The following is a 24,172-nucleotide window of genomic DNA, read 5'->3' on the forward strand; positions in this document are numbered from 1 at the left end:
ACAATAATGAGGGTATCCCTGGCAGCAATGTGTGTCACTGCTGTTGCCTTGGGTCATATCACGTACTGTCACCACCACCCCTTCCCCCTCAGAGACTCCGCACCTTGTTCCTCCTTCAGTATCTAACCTTGCTGCTGTTCAATGTTGTGCAGGCCCAGCAGGCCAAGGTCATTCTCGAGATCCTGGCTGGTGTGTATGGAAGAGTCTATCCTTATCTGTCCAGTCATCTGAAGCCCATCTTCAGCATGCCAATGCTTGGTAAATGACACATCTGGTTCTCATATAGCTTTCATTGTATCTCACCTGGGCCTCATTGACTAAGCTCCTCCTGCATTTCACCAGCCACATTTAAAGTCTGTTTCCCTTGTTTCTGAACAGCTAATTGGTAACTGTGTTTCAAGATACAACGAGATCAGGGCCTTGTTGTAGGACGAAAACATCATGACAGCTGCCTGGGAATCTTGCTCCTGCCGACATAAACATCTTTTTCTGGTTGGACACCAGCTGCACATAGATAGAGTCAAATCCCTTGCGGTTAATGAATCTTTCTGGTATCTTAATTGCCACATGCAGTTATGCTCAGCGCCTTTGAAAAGTTAGCCAGAGCTGCAAACTTGCTCATCTGACTGCCATCATCAGTGGCAATGTTGACATAATTGCCTGCCCTGGCAATAAGTCTTCAGCCCCCTGTCTGATGAATTTGATGGCTGCTGACTGCAAAATCCTGGACATAGTTCTGACAGCCCTAGAAGGAAGCAGAGGCAAAAGAGGCTGAGGGTGATGGCGACTTTGAAAGCCACTGGTAATGTCCGGCCACCGTGTCCAGTTCATAGAATCATAGAATTTACAGTGCAGTAGGAGGCCTTTCGGCCCATCGAGTCTGCACCAGCCCTTACAAAGAGCACCCTACTCAAGCCCACGTACATACTCTATCCCCGTAACCCAGTAACCCCCACTTGACATGTTTTGGACACTAAGGGCAATTTAGCATGGCCAACCCACCTAACCTGCACATCTTTGGACTGGGAGGAAACCGGAGCACCCGGAGGAAACCCACGCAGACACGGGGAGAACGTGCAGACTCCGCACAGACAGTGAACCAGCCGGGAATTGAACCTGGGGCGGTGAAGCAACTGTGCTAACCACTCTGCCACCGTGCTGGCAGCAGGATTTGTTCCAGCAGGGTGAAATGTCCGACACCACCTCATGCGAGAACCTGAACCTCCTGAACACTAGTGTTTCGACATGTTGAGGAAGCTTATCCTCTGCCTGTACACCCTGTACAGAGGGTATGGCCTTCTGCGAGCTGCACCTCTCATCCCCTCTCTCCTTTGGAGCTGCAGGCATGTAAACAAGCAGGCTGGTGTTGCTGCTGTTGCTCCTGCTGGTGCAGCTTATCTGAGATCTAAAATAAAACAGCATTATGGGCACCAGTTCCGATCTGATAGCTCAGAACATCAAAGTGGAGATCAGACTCAAACCGCCAAGTTGTCACGGTAACCTCTAAATTTGTGAGAGTAACCTCAGCACAAGTACTGTGAGCAAAGCCGTTCACACACAAAGGTAGATGTGGCGTTTCAGTACTTATTGATATAGTTCCTAGTTATGTTCTTCAGTCCCCTCAGTCGCCTTGCTTTCGCTCATGCATTCCAGGAACCCATAGACCCACAGTTAAATTGCAAAAGCCATGTTAATATCACTGCAATTGAGCGGTTAACATGTTGAAAATGATAGCTAGCCTTTCCCAAGGGGATGTTTGTGTGCAGCCTAATGCCCTGTAGTTAAATGCAGAGGTTGGTAGGTTGGAGCCTGTTTCTGAATGACATGTCAATTTCCCTGCTCCCCATTGTTGCTCGTTTTAGCCTTAGTTTAATTGCTCTTGTTCTATCACCTTTGCTCTTGAGTCACCAGGTATCTTTCTGATACCGCCACGTGGTTCAAGTCCGAGTAATGATCAATAATCCAACACACCGCTTAGTAAGAGTTAAATCAACGCACGTTTATTATATACATTAATCAATACTTATACATTAATTCTACTTCTAAGCTACTTCCGACAACTAACAGGCCAATACTTAACTTTGGAAATGGTCCACCAGGTCAGGGAAACAAATGGCCTTTCGTATGGGTTCTGAGCCTGCGGGATTCAAAGCGGGTACAGGTCGATAGTCAGGAGTGCCTATCTCGAAGCGAGCGTTGGAGTAAGACTTACTGTTTCTTGCAGCTGTTGTAGAGGGTCAGCAGAAGGGTCTCGAAGGGTGCGGAGAGGAGAAGAAGGGTCGATTTGAACTTGGCCCCTATTCTTATAGTCCCCAGGGGTTTCCCGCCTCTCGGGGCGGACCTTGTACCTGGTTCCAAGTGATTGGACTTGGCCCCAATCACTTGGTTCGATATTCTCCAATGCTGGAGTGATTCCTTGATCGAGGGGTGGTCATTCACCTCTCTTTGTATAAGCTCCTGCTGGCGCCGAAAAGTCTGGGTTGGCTTTGTGTTTCTAATTTGTAGCATATTGTTCCCGGGATTGCTACTTACCATGCAGACGGCTGGTGTGTTGTTGTGTTCATGGCTGCAGGTATCGATTCTGTCTGGCCTCCCCAGACGCGAATACACAGTTTTTGCCTGCAGCAGTCTGTTTGAGTCCTGTTGGCTGATTTTCCCATCAGCCTCTTCCGTTCGCCATTTTAAATCGGGGTTTGGCCATTCTAATCGGGAGTTAGCCATTTTAAGCGGCTACACCATTTCCTCCCCCCCCCCTCCCAAACCCACACACACCTGCAAGTTATAATTCAGCCCATAATGTGTAATTTGCACTATTGAGTCATTCTTTAATTTTGTATAATAAATGTAATGAGAAGATGGCGTGGAGTTTTTTTTCCCCAGAATTTTATCCTCCCCTGAAGCACTAATTGATTATATTTCCACAAACCCTGGGTGTCCCTGGCAAGTGACCATTCTTTATGTATTAGCTGAGACAGTGATTGTTGATAGGCAATTCAGTTGAGGCAATATCACATTTCCCTCCTTGCACAACACCCATAAAAATTGCTTTTCGAGCAGGGAACAGACGCTGAAACTTGCGCTCACTGAGAAATGACACTCGAATTGTAATAACCCCTACTCCTTTCCCAGCTGAGATCATCAAACTCAGTTCAGATCTGAGATTTGAGCCGGGGATCTCCCCTGCGATTTAATGCAAAAGTGGGTAGCTATTTCCTAACCCTGGAGTAATGTTTCTGAGTTATAACTGACAGACAGTTTGTAATAAGGGCGGCACGGTGGGGCAGTGGTTAGCACTGCTGCCTCACAGCTTCAGGGACACGGGTTCAATTCAGGCCTTGAGTTACTGTCTGTGTGGAAACGTTGGCATGGGTGTTGCTGGTGGCCTCCGTTTTGAAATGTTGTTTGCTTTCGTGCAAGGAGTGAGCGTGTCTTAAACTTGTGCGCACCTTTGCAACACAGCCCCTGTCACCTGCCAGATTAGATCCCTTACGCTTGTGTGAGCATATGCAAAAACATTTTCGGGCTGGAAAATGGAGTAGTCTAAGAAAACATTGGTCGATTTATATAACTTTTATGGTATATAATCCTGCAATTTTCCTTCTTGAATTATAAATACAAGCTTGCATTCTAAGATTATTCCAGAGACCCTGCAATGCATCTGAGTAAATAAGGAAATATTTAGGGGGATAACAGCCCTGCCCCATTTCATTATCCTACTTTTTCACCGTCTTGTTATTGCACTTAATCTTTTCCAGTGCATTCAGATGCTCCTTGAACTGTATATACTGTCTGCTTCAGTTGCTTTTCCTGCTTCCATATTCCACAACTTGATTACCTTTTTGGTGGAAAGATCCATCTCACTTCCCTTCCAGCTGCTAGCACCCAGATTTTTATTTAGTATTTGAATCCTTTGTCATAGTGAACAATAGATATCAAGTATTTTTTGTAATTGGAGTTACCTGAATAACTTTCAGCACAGTTAGTATCATTTCTCATGTCGTTGTCCCTGTCCTTGGTGGAGAATTTCATTCCTGCCTGTTCAGTCATTGCATTGTTGAGATTTCCCAGGAGGATGTCAGAGAGTTGTACAGTGTAATCCGTCTCTTTCTCTCCCAGGCTGAATGTATATTTTATGAAACGCTTGTCACTTTTCCAGTCATCCAATTCAATATGCAGCATGTAATCTCTCTGTCGTGTAATGTAGTGCACCTTTTCCAGCCCCAGCCAGAACTCACCTACACAAAAGATAGATAAAAATGTTGGTTGTGAATTTAAAAATCTGAAACATAGCCACACCTTTGCACGCTTTGTGCTTGACCTTTGAGTGTTGATAGACCAGGGCTGACTTTCCTAAACCAGAATGATGGGGAATTTAATGGGTCTCCAAGGACCACAGGTCAAGTAATTTTCTCCCCCTCTGCATGGGTTCTTTTCTGCCAGGACCTACTCTCACCCAAATGGAATTCTTCACCTAGCAGACTATCTGACTGTAAGGTATTATAGCACCATCCAATTCAATCCTCATCCAACATCCAAAGATGCTGATTCATGCACAGCTACAGCTCCACAGGCATTGGTAGTGCTCTGGCACCTCACCCAAGCACCTATTTTTCAAGTTTGATTCTAGATTAATGATACTAACAATGGTATTTTATTCAAGAAACATGTTCTCAGCCCAAAGGCTGAATTGTGGTGTGACTTAAATCAAAAGATTCATGTATCGACTAAGTAATTAAGTTAAAAGCATGCAAACATGTAACGATCATGCTGTAACAAAAATAGGTAAACAAATTCAGCAGTTAACAGGGAAGTGATGGACACGATATTAAAGGCAAGGTAGTGCTGAATTCAAATTATATTAAAATCGCAAACTATTGCATCGTTGCGACATTATAGGCACTGAAACACAAATCAATTTAATCAGTTAGCTACTTCACTCAGGACCTGAACCATGTAATAAGGAATAGGGCGACATTGGTACTTTTCCATCCTTTACGTACGGGGTTGAATTTGGTCGATCTTCTGAGTTGCCTTGATTACTTTGTGTGCGGTGCAGGTAACCAGTTTTGAATGTCCTAGATTGTGAAGGTTGGCAGTTTATTCATTCAGGGTGGACCACAGCCAAGTCCAACATCTGTAAAGCAAACCATTCATAGCTTCCTCCTTTCTATGGAAGCCAACTTTAAACAAGATGGTGGGACCCTATAATGGTTCAGTTGATTAGGTGCATTGCCCAATGTGATATGAATCATACATCCCAGGATGACTGTTGGCCCATGCTTTGTCTTGCTGAGTTAGCTGATTTCATCCTGGCTGGAATGGGAACTCATATGATTGGCCTCAGTGACCCTTCCAGGAGATCAAATGTCAATGAGCATTTCTGCTTCAGATTGTTGAGCTATGACTGCTGCTCACAAATATGTATCTGAAAAGTTTGGTCATGTCTGAGATGCCTGCTGAGATGTCTGAGATAAAAAGCCTTTTTACATGATATTCCTGGTTCACACACCAAAGATGGTGTCAGGTAGAAGACTGGTACCTGTACATACGTAGAAGATAGGAACAGGAGAAGGCCTTTTGGCCCTTCGAGCCTGCTCTGCCATTTATCACGATCATGGCTGATCAGCCAACTCAATAGCCTAATCCTGCTTTCGCCCCATAACCTTTAATTCCATTCGCCCCGAGTGCAATATCTAGCATAGCTACATATGAAACTGTCCCCCAACATGATTCACCATCCTGCGAAACTGTACCTATGGAACTGTGTAAATCATCAGGAGGGAAATGGAATGTTCCACTCTGACCTGAGTGGTATAAGGACCTCCCTGACGCTGTAGCATGGCCCAGTGTGCAAAGAAAATGCAGAATCAGAATGTTTGGAAGTTTGTGCAAGAGCCTGTAATATTTGCTTGTCTAATCAGTACAGGAGATTCTAGGATTAAGCATTAACTGTGGGTGGATATACAGGTTAGATAGAGCTAGCACGATTTCATGCTTTTTGGAAAGAGGTGCTTGACCTAAAGTTGAAGGATCTGGTGTGAATGCTGTTGTCTGTCTGATATTCATTCATTGATACAGTATTGCTCACAGAGGTACAAAATTATTGTAAAGTTTGGAGATCTGTGGTGTGTCAATCGCTGCTGGGGTGTCATGAGAAGAGTTGCTTTTGGTCCATTTGCTCTGTGAAACTGTATCTCAACACGATTCCCCACTCTGTGAAACTGTACTCCATCATCATTCACCATCCTGTGAAAACATACCCCAACATCATCCACCATCCTGTGAAACCGTACCCCAACATGATCCACCATCCTGTGAAACCGTACCCCGATATGATTCACCATCCTGTGAAACTGTACCCCAACATGATTCACCATCCTGTGAAACCGTACCCCAACATGATTCATCAATGTGTGAAACCGTACGCCAACATGATTCACCAACCTGTGAAACTGTACCCCAACATGATTCCCCATCGTGTGAAACTGTACCCCAACATGATTCACCATCCTGTGAAACTGTACCCTGACATGATTCCCCATTGTGTGAAACTGTACCCCAACATGATTCACCATCGTGTGAAACGGTACCCCAACATGATTCTCCATGCTCTGAAACCGTACCCCAACATGATTCAGCATTGTGTGAAAATGTACCCCAACATGATTCACCATTGTGTGAAACCGTACCCCAACATGATTCACCATCCTGTGAAACCGTACCCCAACATGATTCACCATCGTGTGAACCCTACCCCAACATGATTCACCATCCTGTGAAACTGTACCCCGACATGATCCATCATCCTGTGAAACTGTACCCCAACATGATCCACTATCCTGTGAAACTGTACCCCAACATGATCCACCATCCTGTGAAACTGTACCCCAACATGATCCATCATCCTGTGAAACTGTACCCCAACATGATTCACCATCCTGTGAAACCGTACTCCAACATGATTCACTATCCTGTGAAACCGTACCCCAACATGATTCACCATTGTGTGAAACTGTACCCCGACATGATTCACCATCGTGTGAAACCGTACCCCAACATGATCCACTATCCTGTGAAACTGTACCCCAACATGATTCACCAGCCTGTGAAACTGTACCCCAACATGATCCACCATCCTGTGAAACTTTACCCCAACATGATTCACCAGCCTGTGAAACTGTACCCCAACATGATTCACCATCGTGTGAAACTGTACCCCAACATGATTCACCATCGTGTGAAACTGTACCCCAACATGATTCACCATCCTGTGAAACCGTACTCCAACATGATTCACTATCCTGTGAAACCGTACCCCAACATGATTCACCATTGTGTGAAACTGTACCCCGACATGATTCACCATCGTGTGAAACTGTACCCCAACATGATCCACCATCCTGTGAAACTGTACCCCAACATGATCCATCATCCTGTGAAACTGTACCCCAACATGATTCACCATCGTGTGAAACCATACCCCAACATGATTCACCATTGTGTGAAACTGTACCCCAACATGTTTCACCATTGTGTGAAACTGTACCCCAACATGATTCACCATTGTGTGAAACTGTACCCCAACATGATTCACCATCGTGTGAAACTGTACCCCGACATGATTCACCATCGTGTGAAACTGTACCCCGACATGATTCACCATCCTGTGAAACTGTACCCCAACATGAGCCACCATCCTGTGAAACTGTACCCCAACATGATTCACCATCATGTGAAACTGTACCCCAACATGATTCACCATCCTGTGAAACTGTACCCCAACATGACTCACCAGCCTGTGAAACTGTACCCCAACATGATTCACCATCGTGTGAAACTGTACCCCAACATGATTCACCATCGTGTGAAACTGTACCCCAACATGATTCACCATCCTGTGAAACTGTACCCCAACATGATTCACCATCCTGTGAAACTGTACCCCAACATAATCCACCATCCTGTGAAACCGTACCCCAACATGATTCACCATTGTGTGAAACTGTACCCCAACATGATTCACCATCGTGTGAAACCGTACCCCAACATGATTCACTATCCTGTGAAACTGTACCCCAACATGATTCACCATTGTGTGAAACTGTACCCCAACATGATTCACCATCGTGTGAAACCGTACCCCAACATGATTCACCATTGTGTGAAACTGTTCCCCAACATGATTCACCATCCTGTGAAACTGTACCCCAACATGATTCACCATCCTGTGAAACCGTACCCGAACATGATTCACCATCCTGTGAAACTGTACCCCAACATGATTCACCATCGTGTGAAACTGTACCCCAACATGATTCACCATCGTGTGAAACTGTACCCCAACATGATCCACCATACTGTGAAACTGTACCCCAACATAATCCACCATCCTGTGAAACTGTACCCCGACATGATTCACCATCGTGTGAAACCGTACCCGAACATGATTCACCATCCTGTGAAACTGTACCCCAACATGATTCACCATTGTGTGAAGCTGTACCCCAACATGATTCACCATCCTATGAAACTGTACCCCAACATGATTCACCATCCTGTGAAACTGTACCCCAACATGATTCACCATCCTGTGAAACCGTACCCCAACATGATTCACCATCGTGTGAAACTGTACCCCAACATGATTCACCATCCTGTGAAACCGTACCCCAACATGTTTCACCATCGTGTGAAACCGTACCCGAACATGATTCACCATCCTGTGAAACTGTACCCCAACATGATTCACCATTGTGTGAAGCTGTACCCCAACATGATTCACCATCCTATGAAACTGTACCCCAACATGATTCACCATCCTGTGAAACTGTACCCCAACATGATTCACCATTGTGTGAAACCGTACCCCAACATGATTCACCATCGTGTGAAACTGTACCCCAACATGATTCACCATCCTGTGAAACCGTACCCCAACATGTTTCACCATCGTGTGAAACTGTACCCCAACATGATTCACCATTGTGTGAAACTGTACCCAACATGATTCACCATCCTGTGAAACCGTACCCCAACATGATTCACCATCGTGTGAAACTGTACCCCAACATGATTCACCATCCTGTGAAACTGTACCCCAACATGATTCACCATGCTCTGAATCCGTACCCCAACATGATTCACCATCCTGTGAAACTGTACCCCAACATGATTCACCATGCTCTGAAACTGTACCCCAACATGATTCACCATGCTCTGAAACAGTACCCCAACATGATTCACCATGCTCTGAAACTGCACCCCAACATGATTCACCATCCTGTGAAACTGTACCCCAACATGATTCACCATGCTCTGAAACCGTACCCCAACATGATTCACCATCCTGTGAAACTACCCCAACATGATTCACCATGCTCTGAAACTGTACCCCAACATGATTCACCATGCTCTGAAACTGTACCCCAACATGATTCACCATCCTGTGAAACTGTACCCCCACATGATTCACCATGCTCTGAAACTGTACCCCAACATGATTCACCAACCTGTGAAACTGTACCCCGACATGATTCACCATTGTGTGAAAAAGTACCCCAACATGATTCACCATTGTGTGAAAATGTACCCCAACATGATTCACCAGCCTGTGAAACTGTACCCCGACATGATTCACCATTGTGTGAAAATGTACCCCAACATGATTCACCAGCCTGTGAAGCTGTACCCCAACATGATTCACCATCCTGTGAAACCGTACCCCAACATGATTCACCATGCTCTGAAACCGTACCCCAACATGATTCACCATTGTGTGAAAATGTACCCCAACATGATTCGCCATCGTGTGAAACCGTGCCCCAACATGATTCACCATGCTCTGAAAACGTACCCCAACATGATTCATCAATGTGTGGAAATGTACCCCAACATGATTCACCAGCCTGTGAAGCTGTACAACAACATGATCCACTATCCTGTGAAACAGTACCCCAACATGATCCACCATCCTGTGAAACCGTACCCCAACATGATTCACCATCGTGTGAAACTGTACCCCAACATGATTTCACCATCCTGTGAAACTATACCCCAACATGATTCACCATCCTGTGAAACCGTACCCCGACATGATTCACCAATGTGTGAAACTGTACCCCAACATGATTCACCATTGTGTGAAACTGTACCCCAACATGATTCACCTTTGTGTGAAACTGTACCCCAACATGATTTAGCATCCTGTGAAACTGTACCCCAACATGATTCACCATTGTGTGAAACTGTACCCCAACATGATTCACCATCGTGTGAAACCGTACCCCAACATGATTCACCATTGTGTGAAACTGTACCTCGACATAATTCACCATCGTGTGAAACTGTACCCCAACATGATTTACCATCCTGTGAAACTGTACCCCAACATGATTCACCATTGTGTGAAACTGTACCCCAACATGATTCACCATCGTGTGAAACCGTACCCCAAGATGATTCACCATTGTGTGAAACCGTACCCCGACATGATTCACCATCCTGTGAAACTGTACCCCAACATGATTCACCATCCTGTGAAACCGTACCCCAACATGATTCACCATCCGGTGAAACCGTACTCCGACATGATTCACCATCATGTGAAACTGTACCACAACATGATTCACCATTGTGTGAAACTGTACCACAACATGATTCACCATTGTGTGAAACTGTACCCCAACATGATTCATCATAATGTGGAACTGTACCCCAACATGATTCATCAATGTGTGAAAATGTACCCCAACATGATCCACCATCCTGTGAAACCGTACCCCAACATGATTCACCATCGTGTGAAACCGTACCCCAACATGATCCACCATCCTGTGAAACCGTACCCCTACATGATTCACCAATGTGTGAAACTGTACCCTGACATGATTCACCATTGTGTGAAGCTGTACCCCAACATGATTCACCATCGTGTGAAACTTTACCCAACATGATCCATCATCCTGTTAAACTGTACCCCAACATGATTCATCAATGTATGAAACCGTACCCCAACATGATTAACCATCCTGTGAAACTGTACCCCGACATGATTCACCATTGTGTGAAAATGTACCCCAATATGATTCACCATCGTGTGAATCTGTACCCCAACATGATTCATCAATGTGTGAAACCGTACCACAACATGATTCACCACCCTGTGAAACTGTACCCCAACATGATTCACCATTGTGTGAAAATGTACCCCAAAATGATTCACCAGCCTGTGAAGCTGTACCCCAACATGTTTCACCATCCTGTCAAACCGTACCCTAACATGATTCACCATCCTGTGAAACTGTACCCTGACATGATTCCCCATTGTGTGAAACTGTACCTCAACATGATTCACCATCGTGTGAAACTGTACCCCAACATGATTCTCCATGCTCTGAAACCGTACCCCAACATGATTCACCATTGTGTGAAAATGTACCCCAACATGATTCACCATTGTGTGAAACCGTACCCCAACATGATTCACCATGCTCTGAAACCGTACCCCAACATGATTCATCAATGTGTGAAAATGTACCCCAACATGATTCACCATCGTGTGAAACCGTACCCCAACATGATTCACCATCCTGTGAAAGCGTAACCCAACATGATCCACCATCCTGTGAAACTGTACCCCAACATGATCCATCATCCTGTGAAACCGTACCCCAACATGATTGACCATCGTGTGAAACCGTACCCCAACATGATCCACCATCCTGTGAAACTGTACCCCAACATGATTCACCAGCCTGTGAAACCGTACACCAACATGATCCACCATCCTGTGAAACTGTACCCCAACATGATTCACCATCATGTGAAACTGTACCCCAACATGATTCACCATCCTGTGAAACTGTACCCCAACATGATTCACCATCGTGTGAAACTGTACCCCAACATGATTCACCATCGTGTGAAACTGTACCCCAACATGATTCACCATCGTGTGAAACTGTACCCCAACATGATTCACCATCGTGTGAAACTGTACCCCGACATGATTCACCATCCTGTGAAACTGTACCCCAACATGATTCACCATCGTGTGAAACTGTACCCCAACATGATTCACCATCGTGTGAAACTGTACCCCGACATGATTCACCATCCTGTGAAACTGTACCCCAACATGATTCACCATCGTGTGAAACTGTACCCCGACATGATTCACCAACCTGTGAAACTGTATCTAAACATGATTCACCATCCTGTGAAACTGTACCCCAACGTGATTCACCATTGTGTGAAACTGTACCCCAACATGATTCACCATCGTGTGAAACCGTACCCCAACATGATTTACCATCCTGTGAAACTGTACCCCAACATGATTCACCACTCTGTGAAACCGTACCCCAACATGATTCACCATCGTGTGAAACCATACCCCAACATGATTCACCATTGTGTGAAACTGTACCCCAACATGTTTCACCATTGTGTGAAACTGTACCCCAACATGATTCACCATTGTGTGAAACTGTACCCCAACATGATTCACCATCGTGTGAAACTGTACCCCGACATGATTCACCATCGTGTGAAACTGTACCCCGACATGATTCACCATCCTGTGAAACTGTACCCCAACATGAGCCACCATCCTGTGAAACTGTACCCCAACATGATTCACCATCATGTGAAACTGTACCCCAACATGATTCACCATCCTGTGAAACTGTACCCCAACATGATTCACCATCGTGTGAAACTGTACCCCAACATGATTCACCATCGTGTGAAACTGTACCCCAACATGATTCACCATCGTGTGAAACTGTACCCCGACATGATTCACCATCCTGTGAAACTGTACCCCAACATGATTCACCATCGTGTGAAACTGTACCCCGACATGATTCACCAACCTGTGAAACTGTATCTAAACATTATTCACCATTCTGTGAAACTGTACCCCAACATGAACTGTACCCCAAAATTCTGTGACATGTTACTTCTCTGACCTGCACTTAAAACCACAGTATTTATACGGCTAGTCCTGTTAAGTTTCTGGTCAGTGGTAACCCCAGCATATTGATGGCGGGGCTTCAGATATGGTTGAATGTCAAGGGGTGATGACTATATTCTCTCTTATTGGAGATGGTCATTGCCTGGCACTTGTGTAGTACATATGTTGCTTGTCACTTAATCATCCCAAATCTGAATGTTGTCCAGTTCTTGCTGTTTGCAGGTATGGACTGCTTCTGTATCTGAGGAGTCACCAATGGTACTGAACACTGTTCAATCATCAGCAAACATCCTAACCTCAGGCCCATTATCTGGCAGAAAGTTAGTGATGAATCAGCTGAAGATCGTTGGGTTTAAGACACTGGGTTGGATTCTCCGCGACACCGAAATCGCGTTCGGCGATGGTGCGGAGAATCCATTTGATGCCCATATCGGGAACAGCGGCGGTATTCTGATTCTCCGCCCCCTGAAAAGCGGCGTACTCTAGCAGTACGGCGCGCCGATTATCCATGGCCTCAGGGCATTGCCTGAGGCCTGCCCCGTGATGCTCTGGCCCCGACAGGCCGAGTTCACGACGGCGTGGGTTACGTGTGCTCACTCCGCCCAGGAACCTCGCGTGGCGGCTGCGTACGCAGTCCGGGGCCGCCACAGTCAGAGTAGGGCTGATCCACGGGCAGGGGGGTCTTCATTCTGGGCCGGGGGGCGTTGTTGGCGGGCGGTCTGGGCTGCATGAGCAGCCAAAAGGGGGCACTACTTTTGTGATCCGGGTCCACGGGCTGAGTCCGCCAGGAAGCATGGCACGGCCGCTGCAGGCCGCCGCCATGCACAAGCGCGGCCACGGAACCGGAAGTGCAGAGTGCCATATCAGCAGCTAGAGCTGCGAGCTCTATGCTGCCCCCAGCAAAACGGGGAATCGGTAGCTGTTTTACGCCAGTTTTCCTGGTGTAAAAGATCACCGTTTTCACGCTGGCGTGGGGACCTAGTCACCAAAACGGAGAATTGCTGAACTGCTGAATCATTGTTCTGGGACTGAGATGATTGGCGTCCAAGAACCAAAAGCTATCTTCCTTTGTGCTAGTTATGACTCCAATCAGTAGCGAGATTTCCCTCCGATTTTCGTTGACTTCAGTTTTGCTAGGGCTCAATTGCTCAAATGTTACCTTGAGGTCAAAACCACTTTCTACTTAATTTATTACATTTTTCTTTCCTAAAGGTGTTAGCTTATTATGGGCTGGTTCCATAAATGTTGAAAACTCTTTGATGCCTTGTCCATGTTCTCACTTCCAGGTGAGCCTGGACTGCGTTAGTCGATTCTTCAGCAATGGGTAGTATCACAGTCAAGTACATGATTCTATCTCATTCTGATGTTCCCCATTTATGCCCTTCCGCATGTTTTTCAATGGGTGTCTCCGGGTAGAAATTGAAAGTAGAACCCCAAGTTATCTCCCCCACCTCATCCACACTTCTCGTCGTATATCTTAAAGCTGTTTAAATTGCCTGCAGTATTCCGTTTTTATTTATGTTCTGAACTATCCTCTTACCTTCCAGTGCACCAAAACCATTTTCATAGTGTTGCCAAGACTGGTCAAAATCCACTGACCCATCAAATCTTCGCTGTATAACAGTCCAACCGCCCACTGAAAATAAGAGCCAAACGTAAAGTATGGATTCAGTGGAGAACTCCATGTATTTATCCAGTTAGTGACACAACACAATTAGGCTGCAGGTATTTGCACCGAGAACTCTGAACTAATTCGTTTTTTTCTTACCCTCACGGGTGTAAATTTTCCTCCTTCCCAAGATTTAATTTTTCGAGATCACGCATTTCATTTGGACAAATTGTCCACTATGTTGAAAAATTCCGATGACAGAGTACACAAAGGAGTACTTAGGTTTATTTTTCTGGAAGAAATCTCGCAGGCAAGTTGGAGGTGTGGAGCTTGGAGCTCATTATGCATAACAGATCCACATGGCTTTGAAGGAGGGAGTAGGAAGGAGTCAATTGTGGACCTTAAGGGGGTGAAGAGAGCCAGTAGGGGAGAATCAGAAGGCCCAAAGCCAGGTGGTGACCTTCATATAGAGAAAAATGGCAGAATCTACTGCTCCCTGCAGACTCCAAATAGTCAGAGAGGAGTGACACATTAAGACTGGAGGGTCCTATTGCAAGATTATTTAGAGGCCTTCATAATTTTAATAAGACTTTTCTTCGTCTTCTCTGCTCCTGTGAAAATATCATATCTTGCTGCATAACTGATTTCGAGCTCCTTGTATCCTCTTGGTTAATCTGTGCTGTATATTCTCTATGGGTTTATGATCCTTCCAAGAATGGGATGCTGAAATCTCACTTGTTCTTGCAGGGCAAAATATCTCTGTTTATCCATTCTCAATGATTTTGCTGTCGTGTGTGCCAAACTCTCTATTCAGCAAAGTTTGAAATTATGTCACCTCTGCCAAATTCATAACATATTTTGTATGTGGCATGTGAAATTGAGTCATACTGACTACCACGGCTCTAGGTTCAACCTGGATTGACTCACTTGCTGCTGGCCAACTTGACAGAAGTGCCACAACAGATGGTTTCATTGCCCATGTAACAAACTGATTTCCTTTTCCTGATCCTATCCAAGGACACCAGCTGGAATGCCTTTGTGCGTATGGTCATCAGTTACCATCAGGACATCAGGTAACAACAGGACTAATCTTAGCTTGCCATGTGCCCCATTGTCATCTTCAAGCTTGTAACAACTGAAGAATCTCAACGCTATCCATTACAAACCATTTGGCTTGATTGCCACTCCATCTTGCACCATCTGTGGCAGCAGTTGTGTATTAATGTTTGTTCCTATTTGGAACAAGGTCATTTGAAGAGTCTGATCACATGACGTATTGATGACATCATCAGCAGTTTGGGTGGGTTAACAGTCAGGCTATCTTTACAGCCTGTAGAGTAAACACCTTTCCAATAAAGCTCTTGTTTGTTTGTACCTTTTGGTCTGCAAGCCTATCCTTTAAAAATACCACTGTTGTTAGTGAATCTTCACACCCATATACTGTTTTCTCCTTTCGGGAATCGTGGGGTAGTGGTGGAAGAATTTCCAAGCTGATTATCAGCCCGCTGTACCACATTGAATGCTCGTTCCGTGGCCAACAGGTCCACGTGTAGGCCTCAAACCCAGAGCTTCTAGTCCAGCGGTAGGGGCGCTACCACTGTGCCACAAGGCCTCCTGCCATGGTGACAATGTATGCTATTTACAGGGTGTACTGCAACAAGTCCATGAGTTATTCTCCGAAGTGTACTCCATCCTGACTTGAACATATATTACTGTTCCCTTATCATCTCTGTATGAAAACCCTGCAATGTCCTGCTTAACAACACCATTGGTGTACTTGCACCATGTGGCCTGCAACAGTTCAAGAAATTTCTCTGGCAACTCGGGTGGAGAATGAGTGCTGCCCTTGCCAGCAATTTCTACAAGCCACAAATTAGTCATTTGATCTGACCTATTGCAGGGCCGATGACAGCCTTGGAACCATACACCTGTGTGAGTCAGCATTTTATAGGTGGATAGGGAAAAATAATGGCTATGGCAATTTAAATTTATTAAATGTCCATACATTGCTTTGCTGGGATTATCTTACCAAAAATAGTATAATAATAGTAAAATAGCGACCATTACCTACTGTGCGGTGGCAGTACACGTTGAATGCTTTGTATCCATTAGGTTTAATCATGTGCACTCCATTACTGTCTTTTCCCTCATTGTAAATGTCATTACAGTCAGTAGGAAAATCTGCAAAAGTTAAAAGACCTGCGGTTAATATCTGAAACACCATTTATCATATTTACAATTCTTTAACCCCTTTTGATCTATCTGAGCTCACCACATTAAATTTCTGTTGACTCATGGGTGCATTAAGTGGAACTCTCTTCTGCAAATGCCAGTTGATGCTGAGTAAGTTAATTTTAATTATGAGATTGATGGGTTTCTGGTAACAAAAGATATTTAGGGATATGGGGGAAAAGGTGAACAAGGTGAATTAGATAATACATATGCCAGGATGTCATTGAATGGTGGATAAAACTCGTGGAGAGTAAATAGCCTTCGATGAAGTACCAAATTATTAGGAGCATTTATATATTTATTTAATTTATAAGACCTTTGTAATTGTTGTACACCCCCCCCACCCCCAATTTACAATTGATCTCTGTAGATATATCTTACCATTATCATCAGACGATAGTTGTGTCTTGTTACTGGGGAAGTAGTGAACATATTTGGAAGTAGTGGGCTTCTGAGTCAGTTGAATATCACTTTGATTAGCTGGTAATAAGGTGACTCTTAGCTGTAAAAGATGTATTGCGTATTGTATTTTTCAGAAAACATTTAAATCTATTGTAATATATTTTTATATAATAAGACCATAAGAAATAGGAACAGGAGTCGGCCAATCGGCCCCTCGAGGCTGCTCCGCCATTCAATAGGATCATGGCTGATCCGACATTCCTCACGCCCGCTTTCCTGCCTTTTCATTGTAACCCTTGATTCCCTTAATGATCCAGAATCTACCATTGTCAGCCTTAAATATACACAAGGGACGGGATTCACGAAATCACGAAACGCGGAGAATAGGTTCCAACCCTAAAATCGCTGGGCGCTGATTTGACGCCAAATTGCAATTCTCCGTCACCTCGACAGTGCGTCAGTGCGGTCTGCAACGCACGTACAGTAAACACCGTCTGCATGTATTTAGCGGGCCCGACCCGGTATTCTCTGGGGCCTCCACGATGCTCCACCTCCGATGGGTCGAGTTCCTGATGGCGCGGTTCACTTGTGCTTTTCAAAATCATGAAACCGGCTGCTAAGAGAGAGGGGGGTACGGAAAGTGTCCAACATCGTCCTAGTTTGCTGACAGTTGTGCCGCTGGCCATGGGGCTTCTACCAGGGCTGGGGCGAGTAGTGGGGGGAGGCCAAGTGGTGTGTTGTGGCGTCGGGGTGGACAGGCGCAGACACCATTGCCGCAGCTGGAAAGGCAGCCATGCAGCTGCACACGAGCCACAGGTCGTGTAGGTGTACCCCCCAGGCCACCCGACTAGGTGCCCTTTGGACCCAGCCAACCCATCAGCTGAAAGGACCCGCTCCAGCACAACCAGTGCCATCTTGTTGGCTGGGATGAGTGTGTGTGGGGATTGTAATGTGTATATGCGGCTGCAGCACGTCAGCCTCCCAAATGTTAATCACGGACCCAGCAAATTCTGTACCATTTTTCATTGGAATCGATTGTGTTCCACATGGCGCTGGTGCCAGCCCCTCCACAGTAACTGATTTGATCCGGGTTCGGCGCCAGTTTTGCTGCCGTGAAAGTCCGCGAATTCTGCGTTGGCGTCAACACTTAGTCTCAGAAACGGAGAATCCCACTCAAGGACTCAGTCCCTACAGCTCTCTGTGGCAAGGAGTACCAAAGACTCACGAGAGAAAAAAAATTCTCCTTGTTTCAGTCTTAAATTGACACCTTATTATTCTGAGACTATGCCCTCTGGTCCTAGACTCTCCCATGAGATGAAACATCCTCTCAGAATTTTGGTTTCAGATTCCAGCATCTGCGATAATTTGCTTTTATCTCAGAATTTACCCTGTCAAGCCCCTTAAGAACCTAATATGTTTCAATGAAATCACCTCTCATTCTTTTAAATTCCAATGAGTAGAGTCCCAACCACTTTAACATTTGCTCATAAGACAATCCTTCCATAGAATCATCGAATTTACAGTGCATAAGGAGGCCATTCGGCCGATCGAGTCTGCACTGGCCCTTACAAAGAGCACCCTACTCAAGCCCACGTATCTACCCTATCCCCGTAACCCAGTAACCCCCACTTAACATTTTTTGGACACTAAGGGCAATTTAGCATGGCCAATCCACCTAACCCGCACATTTTTGGACTGTGGGAGAAAACTGGAGCACCCGGAGGAAACCCACGCAGACACCAGGAGAACATGCAGACAGTGACACAGCCGGGAATCGAACCTGGGACCCTGGAGCTGTGAAGCAACTGTGTTAACCACTATGTTACCATGCTGCCATACCTGGGATCATCCTAGTGAACCTTCTCATTTAGATTTGCTGAATAAAATATATATGTATACAGAAGTATGTAACATTTTCCAGTGAATACCACTGTAGGATTAGAAAAATGTTATCTTCTTTCCATTTCAGTCTCCTCCCTGCTTGAGTTTTGCTCCTTCCATTCTTTTTAAAGGAATGTTGGGATACCCAGTACAGTGTCTGTTGTCTTAAAACAAGTGGACATTCCTGTTTATGCCTGGGGCAGTAACTATCAGCAGGCAATTTTAACGTAAGAAGCAGAATTTCTCTTCTTAATTCTATCCTCAAACACATATGCTGATACCAGTTGTGAAATCAACTTAATCAGAAAACACAGTATTGACTAGGGTTTGAACATTGGAACTTGCTGGTCTGACTGGTTCTATTTCGTACTGGCAACAGCATTTGCCAATCAAGATGTTATTTGAACTTGTGAAATAATTCTGGTCATCTCTAAATGATTTGATAGTTTTGCCCTATTGAAAAGGCTCCCACTTGGACAGGAGTAACACAACTATAAGAACAAAGAACAAAGAAATGTACAGCACAGGAACAGGCCCTTCGGCCCTCCAAGCCCGTGCCGACCATGCTGCCCGACTAAACTACAATCTTCTACACTTCCTGGGTCTGTATCCCCTCTATTCCCATCCTATTCATGTATTTGTCACAATGCCCCTTAAATGTCACTATCGTCCCTGCTTCCACCACCTCCTCCGGTAGCGAGTTCCAGGCACCCACTACCCTCTGTGTAAAAAAACTTGCCTCGTACATCCACTCTAAACCTTGCCCCTCTCACCTTAAACCTATGCCCCCTAGTAATTGACCCCTCTACCCTGGGGAAAAGCCTCTGACTATCCACTCTGTCTATGCCCCTCATAATTTTGTAGACCTCTATCAGGTCGCCCCTCAACCTCCGTCGTTCCAGTGAGAACAAACCGAGTTTATTCAACCGCTCCTCATAGCTAATGCCCTCCATACCAGGCAACATTCTGGTAAATCTCTTCTGCACCCTCTCTGGTAGTGTGGCGACCAGAATTGAACACTATACTCCAAGTGTGGCCTAACTAAGGTTCTATACAGCTGCAACATGACTTGCCAATTCTTCTACTCAATGCCCCGGCCAATGAAGGCAAGCATGCCGTATGCCTTCTTGACTACCTTCTCCACCTGTGTTGCCCCTTTCAGTGACCTGTGGACCTGTACACCTAGATCTCTCTGACTTTCAATACTCTTGAGGGTTCTCCCATTCACTGTATATTCCCTACCTGCATTAGACCTTCCAAAATGCATTACCTCACATTTGTCCGGATTAAACTCCATCTGCCATCTCTCCGCCCAAGTCTCCAAACAATCTAAATCCTGCTGTATTCTCTGACAGTCCTCATCGCTATCCGCAATTCCACTAACCTTTGTGTCGTCTGCAAACTTTGGAATTATACTTGTCTGCATGCCTTGGATATAAAGTGAATTGTATTATACCTTTTCTTCCAGTTGCTCTATTTGATGCTTCTGTTTATCTAGTTTACTGTGTTGGTCATGTAGAGTACTGATCAAACTTTTAATACTTTTGTTCTGTTCTTCAATAAGAGCCTGGTGGAACAAAATATACAAAATGTCTATGTAGCAACAGATTGTTCTGCCTGACCTTCTGATGCACCTTTTGCCATTTTTAAAGAATGATTGGATTTACTTCAAACTTAATATCCTCATTTTCAGAAATCTCAGAATAGCCCTCCACAGAGCACACTCCAGTGCTTTCTTTCTTATAGTAGGTACAAACATAGTATAGGAAAATCTGACACATTGATCGCTTGTCAAATATCACAAATCCCTAAGTGATGTCTTGATTCAGAACCACTCTCAAGTATGTTGTACACAAGCTCTGTGTGTGCCTGCTCTATTTGTATTGCATCCTTTCATTTTCAGTGGATTTAATAAAGAGAGCTGATCTTATTCTGCATCAATATAGCATTTTTTAGATTTTCTTTTGTTGATGAACAAGAAAAGTACTTAATTGAACTGAAGCTTGATCAGCATCCCACAGCAGAATCTGATTTGGATATGATCTTTAGTAGATTTGCTGCTTTCTCCCCCACTGTTCTGGCTGTGATATTATGGTATTGCAAAGTGATTGCCTTCCAGCACGTTTCACAAGTGACTGTTTATTTGTGTTTAGACAGTGTGTGCTGAAAAGCTATTTGACAAAGTCGAAGACAGCTGGGTAATTTCTGTCCTCACCTACTGACCACAAGTAAACTATTCAGCGGGGGTCATGGGAGAGGAATGTGGAAACTGAATTTGTCTCCTTCTTCCTTAGCTCAAGGGCACTGAGGACAATTAATTGCCCTCACTCTCACAAAGATCAGCGAACTACACAGAGCAAGGATAATAATAATATTCCGGCTCTTTCTGGTCTCAAGGTTTAGGGATCAACATATCACCTTTTACATTAAAATGCACTTACTTTTAGAGATGGGAGCTCCTTTATCTCCGATATTTCTGTCTTGATTTCAGTCAGTTCGGATAATTTGTCTTCAAGATCATCTACTTTTGTTTCTAGAACAGTTCGGGTTTCTACGATGTCATTTATTTTTTCTCTGATATCAAATGACATGTTTTTCAACTCCTCGTTGTTAGCCTGTAGAATCATCGTCCTTGTCTTTAATTCCTGCTCATTAAGCTTGATTTCCTCTGTTTGCTTTGAGAGTTCAAAGAAGGACCTGTCGAATATGTTAATCTTGTCAAATATTTTATTGACTTGGTTCTTGGTCTTCTGGACAAAATCTTTTAGTCCACGTCCCAGTTGTAGGAGGCCATTGGCTAAAATCCTCACGTCATCTAACATTGCAAATCTGGATTCCTCACGAGGAGCTGGCTCCAAGACTGAATCATCTGCTTGTAATTGGACAATGTAACTGGACAGAGCCAAAATAAGAAATGGTGTTAAGAACATCTTTGTTTTGTTCCAATTTTTGTTACACTTGTCTCTCCGGAAAAATTTGTCCGTATATATCTATTCGATTTGCTGCTTGGTTTCTGCAGTTGATCATTAAGCAGTTTCATCCTGAACCAATATAACCTCCAAGCAAGGAGGAGCCATCAGTAAAGTCAACATAAAATGTAAATAGAGCAAAACTGGCATACCTAGATGGCCATTATGTCACAAAAAATCATTCAAAGAAGTTTTAGGTATACTGATCTGAGCACTGATGTTTATTTCCCCTCTGTTACATAAATTCTTCAAACAGATTTGAAAAGCTAGAGACAATAATATGTCAGATAATCCACTTGATTTATTATTGACAAACACCCATATGAAGCAGTATATATCATTCCCACATATTTAGGAGGAACTGTAAAGGTGGCTTAACCAAACCTGTTCACAACACTGTGTCTTGATGATAAAAAAATATCTTTAACTATCTAAGTAAAAACACTGCATCATTTCTTTATATTGTTTTCTTTATGGCCTGTTTTGTGCTGAATGCAATACTGCGGGATGTTTAATGATTGTCCATTGTTTGAACAGATTGCAAAACAGATGAGGCCCACATATATATTTGAGTGTGTATGCATGAGGGAAGAGCAATAAAATGACGACTGATTTACACACCTGTTGTAGCTCTGGATTATGTTTTTCAATGTTCCATTAATTCTTTATGGAAAAAGTCAAATTATGTCTGTCTATAATGCTGATTTTGGAAGCGATTTTAATATGAACTGTTGAATGAATTTGAGCAATTTTTTTACTGTAGCCTTTAATTAAAGTCTGTCCATTCTCTAATTAGAAAGCACAATGCACTCCTATTGAGTTATGAGGCAACCATCCCAATTCAAACTAATCTTTTTCCTTTTCGCAATTGATTTGGATTTTGAAATTTTTGCAGGCTCATCAGCTTTTTTGTTTGCAGTTAGACACTCTAAAAATTCTCAAAAGTGACAGTTGTCCAAGAAACACACAAGCACGCATGCGTGTATGTGCTGACCTAGTTGCTGCACATTGTGTTTGCAGAAGAGTGCTTATGAACCAATGCCGCGTGATACAATTTCCCTGGCCTCTACCAGCACCTGAATTTAATTGGCCCTATGGCCTCCCCTCATTGTGGACTGACACCCAGCATGCAGCAGTGAACCAAATTCTACATTCCACACAGCCCCAATTCTGCCAAATCTTGGGCTCCCTTTCCAAGTGATGCCCAATCAAAGGACCCTCACTAAATGCTACTGTAATGATCTGTATATCTGAAGGTATGTAAAGGTTAACATCTATAAGTAAGTGTTAGATAACCACTAGATGGCAGCACCAGATATATGTATATAAGGTACATTCAGAGAGAGTTCCTGCCTCTTCGTATCAGGAGTAACGAGTGAACAGAGTATCAGAGGTATACCTTAGTGTGCAGGTGTAGTTAATCATTATATATATTTAATCTTATTTATCTAATCTACAGTTATAGTTATTGAAGAGTGACCAAACTCATAGTTAATTTAGAATTGTTACTCAATAAACAGTATTTGCTTTATTTGAAGACTTTGAGTATTACTGAACATCAGCATACGACCATTCTGGCAGTGAGCAAATGAGTAACAAGATATTACAATATGTAATATAACAGCTACTAAGCCTAGCACCCCCTGACAGTGGTGCCAACTCCAGGACTATCAATTGTGCCATTGCTCCTTATTACAATATTCTCGGCAGCTACCTTCAACAGAGAAGTTTGTAGGACATTAGTCTGGATGAACATAATGTACACTTAATCAAGTGTGGCAGGATTAGATTTTAAGCAATCGTGTTCAAATTCTGTACCCCCCAGAATGGTAATTATACCTGTATTTTGAAAGTTCCTATTTTTATTTATCTTGATGGAATAAGGCAAAATATTTTGTGTCTAATTTTGTTTGGTAGCAAATCTGGCTCAGATGTTTCACCTTGTATAACCCTCAATTCCTCTATCTTCAGAAACTCATTCAATTTCCCCTTGAATTTATTTATTCTGTTCACTTCAATGGCTTTCTCTGCTAACTTTTCCAGATTTATATATCAAAAAAAGTTCAATTAAACTGCCTTCATTTTCCAACTAGAATTTATTGT

The 24,172-nt window shown here is 43.9% G+C and overlaps 2 protein-coding genes across 13 annotated transcripts in view; one reads left to right on the forward strand and one right to left on the reverse strand.

The window, feature by feature from the left end:
- angptl3 (angiopoietin-like 3) overlaps positions 1–22,154 on the reverse strand; it is a 29,463-nt gene extending 7,309 nt beyond the window's left edge. Inside the window, exons 1-6 of the mRNA XM_072511175.1 lie at positions 21,542–22,154; positions 20,557–20,667; positions 17,199–17,319; positions 16,653–16,766; positions 14,517–14,612; positions 3,960–4,235 (exon numbers count right to left, since the gene is read on the reverse strand). Coding sequence (XP_072367276.1) covers positions 3,960–4,235; positions 14,517–14,612; positions 16,653–16,766; positions 17,199–17,319; positions 20,557–20,667; positions 21,542–22,030 — 1,207 coding nt within the window. The 5' untranslated portion in view covers positions 22,031–22,154. The remainder of the gene's footprint in view (positions 1–3,959; positions 4,236–14,516; positions 14,613–16,652; positions 16,767–17,198; positions 17,320–20,556; positions 20,668–21,541) is intronic.
- dock7 (dedicator of cytokinesis 7) overlaps positions 1–24,172 on the forward strand; it is a 292,969-nt gene that overhangs the window by 100,357 nt on the left and 168,440 nt on the right. The gene's annotated exons all lie outside the window — the stretch shown is intronic.

This window comes from Scyliorhinus torazame, chromosome 7 (genome assembly GCF_047496885.1).
Source record: "Scyliorhinus torazame isolate Kashiwa2021f chromosome 7, sScyTor2.1, whole genome shotgun sequence".
Lineage (NCBI taxonomy): Eukaryota > Metazoa > Chordata > Chondrichthyes > Carcharhiniformes > Scyliorhinidae > Scyliorhinus > Scyliorhinus torazame.